The 18,455-nt window shown below is 33.4% G+C and overlaps 1 protein-coding gene across 6 annotated transcripts in view; it reads left to right on the top strand.

Annotated features, from left to right (window-relative positions):
• LOC140434899 (leucine-rich repeat flightless-interacting protein 2) overlaps positions 1-18,455 on the top strand; it is a 134,432-nt gene that overhangs the window by 83,275 nt on the left and 32,702 nt on the right. For all 6 annotated transcript variants that reach the window (XM_072523518.1, XM_072523519.1, XM_072523515.1 and 3 more), the window contains 3 exons: positions 8,199-8,438; positions 11,213-11,322; positions 14,963-15,252. In XM_072523518.1, the coding sequence (XP_072379619.1) occupies positions 8,199-8,438; positions 11,213-11,322; positions 14,963-15,252 (640 nt within the window). The remainder of the gene's footprint in view (positions 1-8,198; positions 8,439-11,212; positions 11,323-14,962; positions 15,253-18,455) is intronic.

The raw sequence follows: 18,455 nt of genomic DNA on the forward strand, positions 1-18,455 counted from the left end.
TTCTAGAAATTATTCCCATTAAAAAGTACTTACGAGCAGCATTCTATTAACATTTTATTTTTTTCTTGTCATTTCTTGGTACTGAACCATTTTGAACCTAACCTAAAATATCAATAGGAATTAAATTTTTTCATATATTTACGTATATTCAAATAATTTAAAACGGAAAATACAGGCTAAGTAATGTCGCAAGTCATTAATAATAATGAAAACTTACATTAAAAGTCGTGAGGATCAATTCCTGTTTAGGATTTTGGTAAGGTTAGATTAGGTTAATTTTATCGAATAATTTTTAGATTCCCTATGTTTATCACAGCTTCGAACAATTGTGTACTCCAGTCGTCAGAGACGAAAATGACAGTGAACACCTAAAAATCATACGAACAAGCTGAATTTTGATGAGAATGTCAATTTTGGGACCCCGAAAAGATGCAAAAAAATTTTCTACTCCTACCTCTCCAAAACCTAAAAATCATTTTTTTAATAGAAGTTGTATGAACTCTGGGGTATGAGAGTGTCCTATCGATAAAAATCAAAATGCGTGCTAAAGGTGAAGAGTGCAGCTTTCGTAGGAAATTTTTGCGCCTTTTTTTAAAACTGCTTCTTTTCGATTACCCAATTACGATTTTTCGAAACTACTTCAGCTACAAATTCCACTCAATGCCGTCTTCGTGGAAGTATTTCTCATGGCGTGCAATTGTTTATAGTATAAAAGTTTAGATTCAGCGTTTCGTAGACATATTTCAAATGCCTCATTATTGTTGCCAAAACTAAAAATCGAAATTTCATGTTGTAAGTTTTGATCATTAGACTGTAATAATGAAAATTCCACAGCCACCGGTCAATGGTAATAATTGTGGTAGAAGTGATAATTTTATTATCACGATGAAAATGCAAGAAATTGCATACAAAAGCTTCACTCTTCACATTTAAAAAACATTTTGATTTTTGTCGATAGGACAGTCTGATCAAAAGATAGCGAATTTTTACTGTCGAGTTGATATAAATTGTATTTAAAAAATTGATTTCGCGCGCGTAACTGACAATAAAATCACCGGTCGCTTCAAGCGTTGTTTCTGCGAGAACGGTTCATTCTACACAAAAAGTGTTAAAAAATATTTTTGTTCAAAATTATCTCAGCTACATTTGTTGTTTGAAACATTTTTTTTACCGTGTACAGATTATTGATAAATTGATGTTTTCCAATCCACCCCCTGTGAGTGGGGTGTTAGGGGAAGTCGCAGCTAGCAGTGGCAATCTTTTTTTCCTTTTTGCATATTCTTGATCTTCTGATTTCTTTTTCTCTTGAATTGAGTAATAATTCTGTTTTTACAATGTTTCTATTGAAAACCATTCATCTCATCCTGATCCTGATCTTGTTGTATATTAAAAAGTGTTGCAAATATAAGAGATGGAATTCCAGATTCAACGTTATCTCGATAATACAGTTACTTATATTTGTATTAAATGTTGTTAATAAAGGTAAATCAATAAAGATTTGTGCTTCCTTACTAATAACTTGATTGCGCTATTTAGAATAGACAGTGTTTTTGTTCTACTTTTAACTGCATTTTCAAAGTAATATCCGTGTTAATATTGAGTTGAATCGAAAGGATCATAATTTATTTTTCGTTGGGATTTTACGTACCTTTTAGTGAAAGGGTAGTACCCTCAGAGTTAGGCAAAATGCTCTCACTAATAGGATTCGATTTTTTCATTTTTTTACGTTCTGTGTGATCAAAGGTTTAGCGCAATTTTAACCCTTCACCGCCGTCCCCCCACCCTCTACCCCCCAAACACGTCATTTTTTCGTTTTTATTTTTTTTTTTTGGTAGGTTTCAATAAATTTAAAAGTTTCCAAAAATTCACAGGCATAATTGAGGTTTTTACAAAATTGGTCTATTTTTTATAGACCCATGTGTTGAGTGTACAAACCCTAAAAATGCATTTTCTTTTTTCGGAAAAAGCGTATCTACTTATAACTTTTTTTGGAGATATCTGTAGATCTAATTTTTTTCTATTTTGTGTATTTAATCACTTTCATAGCACCTTTAAACCACCCAAAAAACACGTTTTTCAGGATTTTTAAGGGGTTTTGGGAGTTTTTGCTGTGTTAATCATATTTTTGAGATTGATACAACGTGAATCAATGCGTCTCCAATTCATATTCAAAAAATAAATGAAAAAGAAAATTATGCGAAAAACTAGATTTTTAAGCGTTATTCGGGGGGTTTTTATCGGACTTACCTGATGTTTGAATGGCCTAAAGAACTCAGTTGCTTTAAATTATATATAACCTATAAAAAACCTTGATTTGATCGATTTTTAAGTATTTATGTAAAATGGGAAAAATTCACAAAACACCCAAAAAACAGTTTTTCGGTTTTTTGAAGGTGGCGCAACTGACGGAATAATCTGCAAAAAATCAGAAATATATTTGTCACTAAATAAAAAAAAAAATTAGACCTGCAGCAATCCAAAAAAAATTATACGCCTTTTAAAAAAATGCATTTTTAGCAAATTTGTAATTTGATTGTAACTCACCGAAAAAATTAATAAAATCGAAAAATGACGTTTTTGGGGGAAGGGGGAGGCAATTGCAGCCTAAAATTGCCCTTGTCTTTTTTATTCACATAAAACGAAAAAAATTAAAAAATTAATTGAGTTTGTATCAATCTCAAAAATATGATTAACCCCGCAAAAACTTACAAAAACCCTTAAAAACCGCGCAAAACGTGTTCTAAAAGATCCAGTTACTTCAAATTATATATAACCTAGATAAAAATCCTGTATTGATCTAATTTGAAATATATAAAATGGAAAAAACCTCTAAAAAACAGTTTTTTGGGTTTTTGAAGCTGGCGCACCCGACGGAAAAATCAGGAAACTAGACCTGCAGCAGCCATTTCTAAAAAAAGTTTTGAGTTTTTTGGAAAAAAAAATGCAAGCCACCAAAAAAAATAAAAACGAATAAATTACGTTTTTAGGAGTAGATTGGGGAAGGGGAATAGCAGCTTTAAATTGCGTTAAGTCTTATTTTTTTATTCACATAAAGAAAGTGGTACAGTAGGCGGTACTGTAGACTAGTGCGAATTTCATACTATGTTTCTGTACTTTTAAATTAAAAAGAAAACATGAAACATTTCAAAAATCAAAATAACAAATTAGTGATTATGGCCAGATTTGAAATTTTGTATACCTAACGGCCACCCCCTCGTTACACATAAATAGACTGTTCGTATGTGACTTTATAAATATGAAAATGTTTTACTAAGCCGATATTGTAGACTAGCGCGAAGCTTCATACCATGTTTCTGAATTTTTTTAAATATAAATAATATATTTAAAATTAAATAAAGTAATTTTATTGTTTATTCATTTTTTATATTTTAAACAAATTCAATAAATTATTATGTTTAATACTAACGCCACCTGTTAACGTATTACGTTGTTAACTTATGACAAACCTGTCAAATTGAGACCAAATAATAATAAAATATAAATAAACACCATTTGATAGAAAATTTGATCATTATATTAACTAAATAATATGTTTAAAAATAATAATTGTATTTATATGAAATTATTTTAAAACGACAATTATTATAAAAATTTATTGTAATAATTGTATTTATATGAAATTAATGTCTATATTTTGTTAGTTATTTTTCATGTAGTTTTTAATTTAAATATGTTTAGAGTACCTAAATATATGATGACTAGAAACGAATTGATTGAGAGTAGAGAATCGATGTCAAGAACCGCTATTATATGACGCCACCCGTGACGACTCAATCTTTTGGCGCTGGTTTCGTGACGCTCGCCTTAGCATTTTACTGTAGGGAAAAGAAAGTAATACAACGCCAGTATAGAAGCTTCGCTTCAAAATGAAAAAAAAAATGAATTCTGTGAGTGAGGGTATTTTGCCTATGCACTTCTTTATGCTTTTAAATTTATTTATTATAATATCTCGAAGGTTTATTGATCTGTTATTATGTTTGTAACATAAGGTAGGGCTGTCAAATAGGTTATTAAAATTATTACAAATATTTTGAACTTAATATAAGTGAACACAAAAAGCAAATATCAATATTTTGGATAAATCTGCGTTTAATCACTAGCGATCCCAAGCCAGATTTATTCAATACTGTAACACACTATACGTTTTTTACTTGTATATTTTTCAGTAGTATCTTTATTCCTTGTCAGTTCTCATAATGTCACAATTAGAAAGTATACATTGATTTTCAAAACCATTATACGTTTAGTTTTGTTGGTATTTCAATTCAATTACATCCTAATGTCAAAATCCCTAATAGTCAAAAGTTCTTTAGTCTCCAAAAAAATTTCCGATTTTTCAGTTTTGTCATTCTTTTTACGTCAACGTCAAACCAATAATTAAACTTATTTATTTATTCTATTATTAATTTGATTCAAATTAAAAATGCTTTTAAAAGTTACGTAGAATCAACACGCATTTTAAAAACGAATTAAGTAAAACACACACACACAAATTCTTGGAAGGTCACATCATGGAAGTTAATGATTTCGATAGAAATATGAGTATTCTTCGACAAAAAATATGTTAGTTTTATTTAAACAATGAGATTTCTAAGTAATAAACATTATTAAAGATGAAAACTTTTTCTTTGGCAGAAATGAGCTATAGAAAGTACTTAAAAAAATCTAATGTACTATGAGCAGCTAAGTATAAAATTATACTTAGAATCGAATGATGCATAATAATTATTAGCTGAAGACAATATTTTGCAAGTATGATGCTTAAGAACTTTTAAATATATAAACAATAAATGTGTTATGTCTATACATGTATGTGTACGTGTATGTGTCAAAAGCCATACGATAAATAAATGTTTTATGTTTGCCCCTGATCGGTGCGATTTAAATCAAATTGTCAGTATGGACTTCAGTAACAGAAGCGCCAAAACAATATACGTCTTTTAAATTAAAAAATGTCCGAAAACTTTTGTTAAATGAACAAAACGGAAAAATCGGGAACCAAGACTTAGGAAACAAAAAGAAACAGGAAAAATTAAAATATCGAATTGTAGATTTTCTCCAAGATGATATCATACATGTTATCGATAGACAAAGAAGACCCGATGAAAAGATTATTGTTCTGTTTTGGTTTGAAATATGTAACTTTGTATCAATAATATTTTTTAACATGAATAGGTAATATATACTTTTACGCAACGACAAACCATGTGTATTTGCATATTTTAAACTGAATAGTTTTAAATAGAAATAATAAACCTACAAGATATTGCGTAATATAGTTGAAATTCTACACTTCTGAAACCATGTTTATTTTTTGCTATTACACAACAGATACCTAACATGATAAATACAGGTATATAATTCTCAAATTTTTAAATATTTCCACAGACACAAAAAGATATTGTATTTATTATTTATAGCAATTATTACAAATTGTATGACTTAGCTTCTTTGAAAAGTGTTTTTAATTTTTAAAAGTATATCTACTGATCAGTAACTTTTTAAGTACAAAAATAATAATGTAACATTACTGGAAACTGCCTTGCAAGATACGTTTTTAATCTCCGTGGCAGAGGTTGGCAATCATCTTGGTTTTTCTAATCTTAGATGCGGCTGCACTGAAAAGTTCGATAGATGAGCATCTATGCCATTCCCGCAAGTTGCGCAGCCATGAGATTCTTCTCCTTCCCTGGATTTTTCCTTGCATAACTAATTGAAGCATGTAGTATATTGAAGTCTCTGGTTTTGATGGTTTATATTATTTCCGTACTCGTATACATTATTATGCCTTCACTGTTTGTTTGTTACATGATAACTTCATGATATTTTCAGAATTCTCCTGTCTACCCACAATTCAAATGTTTCCAGTTTCTTAATTGTCGCCGCTTTCAGGATCCCCGCCTCCAGTAGTGTCGAGAAAATATAACACCTTGCCAATTTAACTCTTAAATCCAGGTTCTGATCCCTTGTACAAAGCACTTTCTTCAGTTTGTTCAAATTTGTACATGCTTTTTCTATGCGCACTCTATTATAGTAATCATTCATGTGATTGATTATGGTGCTAAGATAGTAGTAATTCCCTACTTGTTCAAGAGTTTTCCCGTTAACTGTTAAGCTTTCATAATTCCTTTATGATGATTTTGAAATCTTCATAAATTTTGTTTTCTTGCTATTTATTAAAAGGTCATATTCTCTTGCATGATCAACAATCTTGCTCATACTCTCCGCAAATCTTCGAGATTTTCTGCCAAAACAACAGTATCATCCGCATACCTAATGTTATTAATTGGTATTCTATTGATTCTTATTCCAGCAGTTTTTCCCTCAAGATTTCTTGTCAAAATTCCTTCAGAGCCTGCATTGAATAGAAGTGGTGGCAGCACGCATCCTGGTCTCACCCCTCCTTTAATTTAGATTTCTTCTGATGAATAATTAATAATGCGTTCTATTGCTCATTGTTTATAATATAGTTTTTTATGCTCTGAAGGGCATTATATATTTGTTTTGCTCTCAAGACTTCCATAAGCTGTTTGTGATGGGCTATATCAAACGCCTCATCAGTTAACATCCAAGCATCTCTGGATTGAACAGATTTGACTTATCGCGTAGAAACTTTAGTGACACCCACTAAAAAATCTGTGGATCAGAGTAACTCATGGAGCCATGGACGATCGATATTGGAGTTATAATTAAAAGGTATAGTGCCAAATGTAATTGTAAGAGTCATAATTTTTAACGGATTTTAGAAAAATGGAAAAAGAGCAGTATCAGTCGGTGATTCGATTCTTGTTTTTGTAATGGAAACCGCACAGCGAAATCAAAGAGCGCTTCGATGCTGTGTACAGTTTTTTTTTTGATGAACCACGTTCAGGTGCCCCGAAATCGGCTACCACGGAGGATAACGGGTCAAAATTCACGATTTCATATTGACAGATTGCCGACGGAAGGTGCGCCAGATTACTGACATAGTAGGCATCTCAAAAGACCGCGTATGTCATATCCTGCTTGAAATTTTGGGTATGAGAAAGTTGTCGGCGCTATGGGTGTCGCGTTTGCTCACTGCGGACAATAAGCGCAAGCGTGAGACCAATTCAGAGCAGTGTTTGACTCTATTTAAGCGGAATCCGATGGAGTTTCTACGTCTTTTTGTAACCGTCGACGAAACATGGATCCACTGGGATACACCAGAGACCAAGTTACAGTCGAAACAGTGGACGGCACCCGGCGAACGTGCTTCTAAGAAGACGAAAACTGCTCTGTAGACCGGAAAGGTGATGTTCACCATTTTCTGGGATTCACAAGGGGTTATCTACATTGAGTATCTGAAGAAGGGCAAAACGGTCACAGGGCTCTACTATTCCGAATTATTGATCCGATTTAACGCCGAATTATAGAAAAAACGACCCCATTGGCGAAGAAAAAAGTACTCTTCCACCATGACAACGCACCGGTTGATATCTCCGCCGTCCCCTTCGCGAAATTTGTCGAATGGGCTACGAACTGCAGCCCCATTGCGAACCAGAAAGCGTTTCGTTGGCTCGCGATGAATGGCTGCGCAATTTCAGAGTGGTTTAATTGCTCGACTAACCAGCTTTTTTTAGAGCAGCAGTGATCGCCAACCTTAGAAATAAAACGGCACATTACGATGAAGGATCTTTATACTGAAAAAACGATTAATTCATTTGTTTTTCAAATATTTTTCTCTCACACTTAATGTAGGAAATAGAATAAACATGATATAAACTGTGCGAATAAAATATTGAATATAATCTACACATTTTGCCAGTAAGATGTTTTAAATAAAAATGATCAAGAAATTATGACGATTTGTAAAATAGTTTTACCAAAACTAACTTGTGCATACGAAGAATTGTGTGAGTAGGTCCATGTAGTTTAGATAATTTTAGACGTTTCTTAAACTTTTGTTATCACTGGTTGTAATGTTTTAATTTTATTAAGGGAGATAATATACTTGTAATCATATTAAAACCGTGTCACTTTTAACTCCTTGACCATCCATCTGACCTCAGAACTTCTGTAATAAAGATGCAATAGACGGAAGAAATATTGTGTCAGACAAACAGTTAATTTAATAGCAAAGTTAGTGAAGTTCTTAATATTAAGACTAAATTTTTAAATTGTTCACGTTTTTGTAATTTATTCTTAATTCTTTCCAGGCGGAAGCGCGATTATGGGCAAAAAGGCAAGCCAGAGCCGAAGCGAGGGAAATACGAATGAGGGAACTAGAACGACAACAAAAAGAGCAAGAAGAAAATGCAGACAGGCAATTCGACATGCTATCGTCAGAGCCGACCTCATTGGTAAGGACCCCGAGAAGTGCTGGAAATCGATACTTGTCCAGCCGAAGAAGCTCAGAAGATTCTTTGGAAGATGGAGGAAGTTTAAGAGAATTAAGGGTAAGAAATTTACATCAAATATTTTTTCTTGGAGTTATACAGAAGATTGATCTATTTACAAAATTACATAAGTGTATATGATGTGATTTACGAATTACTTTTCGAAGTGTAGAAATATTTGGCTATCCTGGCAGGTTTTCAGAATAGTCCGGTTAACCATGTTGACCAAATGCTGAACCATTTTCTCAGGTTTTGTAACCAAGAAATTATTCTCCTCCTTGGTCCCCTTTTTCCATACAACTTGCCCTGAAACACAAGTTGTAACAAGCCATATATGGCTCATTTCTCATAATATGGCCCAGATTTCCTAAATAGTGCTCCTTCCCATAATAATTAGTATGAAGGAGTGCTTCCTTCCAAATTCTACGTAGCGACCGTGTTGATTGATTGTTGATTAAGCAATGGTTCATGCTTACTGTTTACGGCAGTAATCATAAAAAAATAGTACATTAGCTTCATTCACCCAATATTTGGACATACTTCTTCATGTGCCATCTCTAAGAAGGTAGGCAATGATTACGACAACAATGTTTACACTTTTGATACCGCTGCTCTAAAACGATCAGCAGAAGTGCAGTTAAACTTGGCTCTAAAATTGTCTAACCAGGAGATGCGTCTTCTGCACCTTGTATTCTTCCTTGTATTATCAATTGTAGCAAGTTATAATGCTCGCCATTCATGACATCTCACAAATATCACAATTATTCAATTGGAATATTACAGGAGGGGCCTGTTTAACCAAAATGAAGGGGGGGGAGGTAGTTCTTTCGGATAACTAATTTTTCGGTAATTCGTGGCTTTTTAAAAATGGTCTACGTAAGAGAAACGTTAAGAAAATAAATATCAATAAAAAGCGATTTCTGTAGTTTTTTTTTAATTGGAAAGTATATTTTAAAACGATATTTACATTAGTTTAACATATTAAACTCACACTTACGTAGAGTTATCAGTTTCAAAAACGTCAGCAGATGTTGATTCTTTGCATTGTTTAACAAATTTTAGGGCAGCCTAAAATATAAAATCTAATATAGTTTCTGACTGCTATTAAAAAATATAATTCTGTTTAAAATTAGTGCGGCGCAAAATAACAACTGAGCAGAGTTAGTGCTTAATTTAGGCCTACTTCTAATGTATTAGATCCATCGTCAGCAGTCACCACTGTTATCCACTTAGTCTGTATTAGAGTTTTCTGTTACGTTATTAACTTTCTGCAAAACTGCTTCTATAATGTCTTGGTTTGTGAATTCGTGGGAGTCATCGCCAACGATCCTTTCGTTCATGTCATTTTCATTCAAGTGTTTGTATCCAGGAATTGTATCTCTGTCAAGTTTTCAAAACTTTCTGTTCCTTCTTCCAGTCTGTCGTACAGTTTTCTCCAGCACCTTTGCAGTGTTTTATTTTTAACTTTTTCCCAAGCTTGCCCACACTAGTATACTACGTGCTTCATGTTCACTGCCTTTATCGCTTCATTCATGTTACGTGTTTCGCAATCCTGCAGAATGGTTCACAACAACAACCCTGGATAGTGCCGCTTAAATATTTCTATAACGCCCAATTAATGGTTTTTTTTTTGGGCAAACCTTTTCCAGCTAAAAACTTCTCAACTTTCGGCACAAACTGATCAAAAAACCATTTTTAAAATAGTTCAGAAGAAATCCACGCACTGTTTTGGGCTCTTTAAAAAAACCTGGTAAAGCATTGGGCATTGGGCGCAATATCTTTTAATGCACGTGGTTGTTTTGACTTGCCGACACACATTGGTGGCAGTCTGTGACTGCCTGAGGCATTTGCAGCAAAAGCACTGTTATCAGCTCTTTTTTATTTTGTGACGGGGCAGCCGTTTCAGTTGCTGAAGCAAGTGATTTTTTAAGGGAACATCTTAAAATTTACCCCTGTTTCGTCTGCAGTATAAGTCTGGTCCTTGGGTGAAATCCCGATTGCCGTTCTTAGCATTTTCAGAAATGGAAAAATTCCCCGCGATTTCAAAAGTTAATCTTTCAACAGAATATCATAAGTAGTGTCGCCTCGAGGAGGCAAAAATAAGGGTTAAAACACCTTAAAATACTGGAACACTGTTCTCCATTGTTTCTTTTCTTTTATCTGTCTCTAGTTTCCATCTTGTTTTTAGTATTAGATGTACTACATTTCTTGCAGTTTCACACCATGTTGAAAATAATAAAATTAGCATATGATTCTATTGTTTGTGCCAGATTAATTTTGAGAGCGAATGTAAAAATTGTAAGTTGCGTTCTTATGGTACGACTTTCTAAGTATATGTAACATTAACTTAAAACTTTACATTGCTGGTATCTAATATGACGTTTCTACGCCGAAATTGCATGTATAAAAACTTATGTATCTGTCGCCGTATTAAAATCTATTATTGTCTGTGTTCTAACATTCATTGTATATATACTCATAGGAGGACATATAATACTAATATTTGCACAATAATATTACTATTATAAGGACTAAAAGACCTATTGTCTAGTTAAATTGTATTTTTAAATAAAACGGTCAATGGTTCCCATACATTTATTAATATCTACGCACTTTCTCTCGCATCATTTTTAATTTCCTGCCTGGATGACCTAAAATCGGCGTTGTTTTAAATAGCTCAACTGCATTGTTGATATTGATCCAAATACCACCCCATATTGTGTCACTAGTGCAATAGTCTTTCGTTTTTCACCGAAACAATTTCTATTACGTTTGCAACCTTTACAAACATCACTATGCAGAACAATGTCATTCTAACTCAGTTGAATTTTCAGCACGAATTGAAAGAAGTCGAGGATAAATTTCGAAAAGCGATGATAGCCAATGCACAGTTGGATAACGACAAAACTGCGCAGACGTATCAACTAGAACTGTTGAAAGATAGGTGAGTACATTTAAAGAGAAAAATTAATAATAAGGTTCCTACAATATAACGTTAAGTTTGCTTGTTTTTCCTTTGTTATTATTTTATTGAGAGCATTTTCTTAACGGACGTTCGGAGTGGGAGCCTATATAGGGCAAATTTAAACATCAAGAAAGTTTGTAACAAAGTTATTCCCTATTAGGACTGTCATATGGTACTTCCATTCAGTGCAACTAATGTATATGTGTGGATACTATATGCACTATAGTACATATTACTTATATGAAGCAACAAGAAGTCAGGAGACTTCTCTTAGATGGCGAATTAAGTGAACTGCGAATCCCAGCTTGCTGGAAACTATTGAACGATTTGGATATAACCTTTTATTCCGACAATATATCTACAGTTTACCTTTGCTATATCTTGCACTCTTTATGTAGAGAAAAGACGTTAAAATGAAAGTAGACGATTGCATTTCTTTTCAATTCAAGCTCCACCATTCTTCTACACTTCTTTTGAAGTTCCACCTCTTATCAGGAAGACGTGTGACCGCAATTGAAATGAAATTCTATTTATCTGTATGGCCTGAGTAACATAACATGTCTGAGTACACCAGTAGTGACTATATGAAGCAACAAGAAGTGAGGATACTTGTCTTCGATGGCGAATCAGGTGAACTGCTAATCTAAGCTTGTTGGAAGCTATTAGACGATGTTAGAAATAACCTTTTATTCCTACAATACATCTACAATTTATCCTTGCAAAACACCATTTTTTGCACTCTTTAAGCAGAGAAAAGACGTTAAAATCAAAGTAGACGATAGCATTTCATTTCAATTCGAGCCCCATGATTCTTCACTCTTCACGTGTTTCGAGGTTTCACCTCTCATCAGGAAGAGTTGTGGTAGCTCGAATTGAAATGCAATGCTGTTTACAAGAAAAACTACAAAAAATGTTAATAAAGCTAAATGAAAAATCTAAAAGAAATCGCACTAAGCGTGTGTTAAACCATAATTAGTAATGCACATTTTGTAATGTGTGATCATCAACTTGATTTATGAACGAATTTAATATCTCATTTCATATTGCATATCAGGGTGTCTATCATAAATATTTCACAACAAGATTTATGATATTGACTATTATTAGCCGTAAATTATTCTTACCTTAGATTACACAGGCCGATAAAATTTGACTAAGATTCGGACCCAGAGATCAGAATATACTTTTCAGAAGGTTGTGATGCGCTGAATCCGAATCTGAGCTCCAAGTTGGCTCTGGTTTCTAAGATAACCTAACCAAAAGTGCAAAAATTGGTTGGAAAGGTTTGTTTTAAAAAGGTTGATTTGGTTTAATGTTATAAGATGTAGAGTTGTTTGATTTGGATTCTATTATAAAACTTATTTTACATTAGATAAAATCATTATTAAAAATGTTGGGTCAGGTTTTAATTTGCTTAAATCCAGTTCAATATTTGTTCAAATCAAATCGATTTTATACTTTCGAGGCCAATTTCGAGAATAAAAAAATAATTTTAAGGTTAAAATTATAGTAAAAAAATCACAAATCCTTAAACACCAAATTCGTAAACCTAGAGCCTGTAGAGCCTGTAGTCTATAAACTTTAAGCCGGTACATTGTAAGTTCAAACCCCAAACATAAAGTCTGCAATTTTGCGCCTATAAGCTCATACACAAGACCAGAGCTCCCACGCCCCAAGCCCTTAAACACCAAGCTCCCTCACCTCAAGCCTGTGATTGCATATTGCAAGTCCATACACCCCTAGTTGACAATCGTTAAGTGTACTAACCCAAGCTACCGCAACTCAAATCCATTAATCTGGGGGTTTCAATGTTTACATATTGAAAGTCAACAGACATCATGCTCACTAACCTTAAGCCCTTAAACTACGAGGATAACACTAAGGTTATAATTTATAAGTTTGAAATTGTAGGCTCTTTTATGGTCTTGGAGTATGTATGTTTGTGAGGACTTACAATGTATTGTAAGATTGGTATTTATACGCTTACGATGTATGGACAAGGTGTGGAAGCTCGGATTTCGAGGGCTTGTGATATGAAAGATTGGATGGAGTTCATAGTAGTAACATTGCCTGCTTGAGGTTTATGAACTTAAGCTGTGGGAGCTTGGGGTTTGAAAACTTGTGCAAACATGGAATTTATAGGCTAAAATTTCAGGCTTGAGGTTAATAGCTTGGGGTGTGGGAACTTAAATTTAAATGAGTTAGCCTGCTTGTGGTTTGGTGGGGGTCATATTTTCGGGGTGGTTTCTAGGGGTAAGGTGGTTTAGAGTGTAGGTAGAAATGTCGGTCGGCTCGCGTGTTGTAAGGAATAAATTGTTTTATGAAAATAAGTGAGTTACTTCGCTGTTTTCACGGATGTATGCCTTAGCCCGCTTGTGACTTGGTATGGGTGGCATTTAGGTGTTAAGAGGCTTTGGGTGAGTGGTTAGCTTGTTTAGCTTGACTGTGGTCTGGTACTTAATTGTTTTTATATATAATTTTCCTATTTCTTTATTAAAAAAACTCATCAATTGATCACGTCTGTTATTTCAATTGATTTTCATGTATACAAATCTTCACAAAAATGAAAACTAAGTAAAAATGCAATATCTCAGCGAAAAAAAAAGATATATAAGAAAACTCAAGCGCATTTGAAAGAAAAAGACGTATACCATAAAGTGTTTTGCGTCATATTTTAGGATAGAAAAAATTAACTGGTCTACATAACCTCAAAAATGGGAAAAATCGCTACTTTTGCACTTTTAGGTTAGGATATCTCAGAAACCAGAGCCAATTCGGCAATTTGAAGGTCAGATTCGTATTCAGAGCATCAACCTTAGGAAAATTATACTCTATTTTCTGGGTCTCAGGCTTTTCGGTTTGTGTAATTTTTTATCCAGTGCTCTGTGTATCTCTGAAAATCCTCTGAAAACTTAACTAGGAACATAATTTGTCCATGTGTTTTTAATTGTCACACTGTTTTACAACTAACTGTTTACTTTTATATTTATATAGAAATAATATTGGTAATTAATTGCTGTGTTTACCATTTCTTTTTCAAACCATAAGTTCACGTCATTAAGCACAGTGACTGGGCCGTAAATTTATGATTATATGGCCTATCTCTATATTTAGACGTAGGTAGTTATATTTCAAAGATGAGTTTTCGTTCTTTTATTTTTCTTTAGTAATGTTTTGATTATATTTATTACTGTTTTAATGGGAATAAGCCATAATTAAAGTTTAAAATAAGTTTATTGACGTTTCAATTTCCACTTCGGAAATCGTTCTCAAAATACAAACATTAGTAAATTAAACAAATTTTGTTTTTTTTAGCTTCAGAACAATATTGATTATATTATTATAATAGTGGTAGATCAAAGATGAACGAACCCCAATGGCAGAAAGACAGAAATCTCAGTCATGTTTATGTTTTTCTTTATCCTTTCCATCTTGTAAATATTGTAGGAAAACAACTAAATATACGTAGACCATGGCTTTATTTTATAAATGCAATAACTTGTGAATATTGTGTACTTTAGAGACTAAGCACAACTATTATTTTTGCTGGATATATTATTTAATTCAAGTAGACACTATTAAAAATTTTAAAATTGTTATAAATATATTATTTTTACAGACTGGAAGAATTAGAAGAGGAACATTCTCAACTTAAAAGGGAGCACCGAGAGAAATGTCGAGAACACCAAACTTTAAAAAGTATATGTGCTAAATTAAAAGAAGATTTAGCAGTGACGAGGTACGAACTCGAAGAACGAGATCGACTAATCGCTGAAAAGGGGCTAGTGATAGTGGGTGATGATGCATCGCCTGATGATGAAGATGAAGAAGTACAACATCCACCGAAGAAGGCTTTAGTTAGTGTGGAAAATGCTCATTTGTTAGAAACTGCAGGAGATGGAAGTTTAGGTAATATTTTTTTTATATTTTAACCTTTAAAATCTCACGCTAAAAAAAAGAGTGGTTAACGTTTTATAAGTAAATCAACGTAAACACCCAAATGAGGTCCTATAGGGATCCTATACGTTTTTTAATTTTTACGTGTAACTTTCAAGTTCTGATAAGATAGTTTTTTTTATTCTAAATCATAGTTATTAAACTAAAAGTGAAATATGTGATTTCAAAGAAATATATAAAATATTAAAGTTTAATAACAGTATTCCTACTAGTAGGAAGTAGAAGAACCTCGATTATATTGCTCGACAAAAATGAAAAGATTATATTGGAGACAGAACAGAAACTACGACGATGGAAAGAGTACATCGAGGAATTATTTCATGACCAGAGAGAAGCTAGTACATCTGTAGATAGCCAAACGGGAGATGTAGGCCCAGAAATAACCAAATCAGAGGTTAGTCAGGCATTAAACTCAATGAAAACCAATAAATCTGCTGGTCCAGATGAATTACCAAGCGAGCTATTAAAGTTGGTGAGCGAGAAAAACCTAGACATAATAGTAGAACTGTTCAACGCTATCTATACTACGGGAATCATCCCTAGAGAAATGTTGACATCAGCATTTGTGTGTTTGTCAAAGAAAGTGAATGTCAAAGAGTGCAGTGACTATCGAACCATAAGCTTAATGTCACATACCTTGAAAATTCTGTTGAAAATTATCCACGCCAGAATTCACACTAAACTGGAGCTGGATATTAGTGACACACAATATGGGTTCCGCAATGGTATGGGTACCAGAGAGGCACTATTCTCCTTCAATGTGTTGACGCAGAGGATGTTAACTGTCCTCTTTACGTCTGTTTTATAGACTACAATAAAGCGTTTGATAAAGTAAAACATGATCGACTCATGGAAATTCTAAAAAATAAAAACCTAGATGAAAGAGATTTAAGGCTAATAACAAACCTTTATTACAATCAGCGAGCAATAGTACGAATTGAAAAAGAGACATCTGAAGAAATGGAAATAAAGAGAGGAGTCAGGCAAGGCTGCATACTATCACCTCTATTATTTAACGCTTATTCTGAAGAGGTCATTCGAGAAACTCTGGAAGATGAAACAGTCGGCATAAGAGTAAATAGTCTTAGTTAACATCAGATATGCAGATGATACAGTAATAATAGCCGATAGTTTACAAGACCTGGAAAGACTCATAAGTAAAATAGTAATGTGTAGTAGGGAGTACGGACTCTCGCTCAATATTAAAAAGACGAAGTTTATGAAAATTTGGAAAAACAACCATAATACTAACGAAATCTTGACAGTAGAAGGCCAGCAAATCGAAAGAGTAAAAAAGTACACTTAGCTAGGAACACTTATAACAGAAAATAATGACTACACTGCAGAAATCAAAGTCAGAATCGAAAAAGCACGTTCTAATTTTATGAAAATGAAAAAGGTCCTATGTGGCAAAGATTTAACATTAGCTATTAAAGTACGCCTAACAAAATGTTACGTATACAGTGTACTATACTATGGAGTGGAATCATGGACGTTAAATCTACACAATGAGACGACTTAACGCCTTTGAAATGTGGACCTATAGAAGAATTATGAGGGTTTCCTGGGTAGATAGAGTTACGAACAATGAAGTACTGAGAAGAATAGGTAAAGAGAAGGAAGTTGAACTAAAAATTAAAGCAAGAAAGCTACAGTATCTCGGACATGTGATGCGGGGCGAGAAGTATGGCATCCTGCGACTCATAATGCAAGGAAAGATAGATGGCAGAAGAAGCATCAGAAGAAGACGAATTTCATGGCTCAAGAACCTGAGAGAATGGTTTGGATGCAGCTCAAAACAACTTTTTAGAGCTATATATATATATATATATATATATATATATATATATATATATATATATATATATATATATATATATATATATATATATATATATATATATATATAGATATATATATATATATATATATATATATACCCGGTATTTAGGCGGCACACGCCCTTCCGGTAGGGATCTATGGAGGAGTATCACCAAGCCGCAAGCCCTTATCTCTTGCCGTACTGCTCCACCATAGGCCGATCAGATACCAGCATATTCTAGACTAAGCCGCAGATTCATTTAGAATTTTAAACTGCTGCGTTAGCCTTTTTGTTTTCTGTACACCGAGCTGGGGATTGAACTGACATCTCTCGCAGTGAAGCGAAGGAGAAGCCAGCCGCCCAGCCCGCTTGGCTATCCGATCGACTAGAGCTACTGCCTCAAAAATTAAAATAGCTATGATGATTGCCAACCTCCGTACCGAAGATGGTACCTGAAGAAGAAGATTCCTACTAGTCTAGGATCACTACGTTACATACATTTAAAATTAAGAGAATACATGGACAATAGGTTGCCAGTCAAAAAGTGCCCTCAAATATATTTAATTCAATTGTATACATTAGTATACATCGATAGATATGTAATATACATATTATCACTTGCCAAACCAATGTTATTGCGCGCTAAGTCCAGAATGAATCAGTCAAAAAAGCGCAATATTTATGGGTTTAACCGAGAAGCCTGTATTGTTCTACAAATGTCATCAACAAAGTTATTAATTTTATATCCATTCAGGTTTTTTCTAGTGAAGAACAGAATCGAATTCTTTTAAGAATCGAGAACTCGGTACACGAGAATTGAGAACCGGTATTTATTTTAACGGTACATAATTTCACTACCTATTAATATTTTTTTAATACGCTAAACGAGACATCTCAAGAACTTTCAGGAATCGAATACGAGTCGATTCTTGGTATTCGAGAACACCATCATTAGTTTTCTACTATTAATAGCTTGTCAACTAGAGCTGCCGTGAATATTTTCGTCTATATTAATGTTTTTAGTGTATTTCCTGAAGTTTGGTGTTCATATATATTCTCTATGATACTGACAACCTCATGTCTTTTCAAGAGTACCTACCGTATTTTTATACAGAGTGGGGCAACTACAATTCCACTCTGATACTGAACAATATTCATAAGATTTTTATTTCAAATTAACTCCTCCGTTTCAGTTCTCTAACCCCTACATTTTAAACATAGAATATACCCTGTATAGCACATCGTTAGAGAGATACTTCAGCGGAGTATTCAAGCGTCCATAATTTTTCTTTCCATAATAACTCCAGTTCTGTGAAAAGTATTAATTTATCGA

Source organism: Diabrotica undecimpunctata, chromosome 2 (assembly GCF_040954645.1).
Source record: "Diabrotica undecimpunctata isolate CICGRU chromosome 2, icDiaUnde3, whole genome shotgun sequence".
Classification (NCBI taxonomy): domain Eukaryota; kingdom Metazoa; phylum Arthropoda; class Insecta; order Coleoptera; family Chrysomelidae; genus Diabrotica; species Diabrotica undecimpunctata.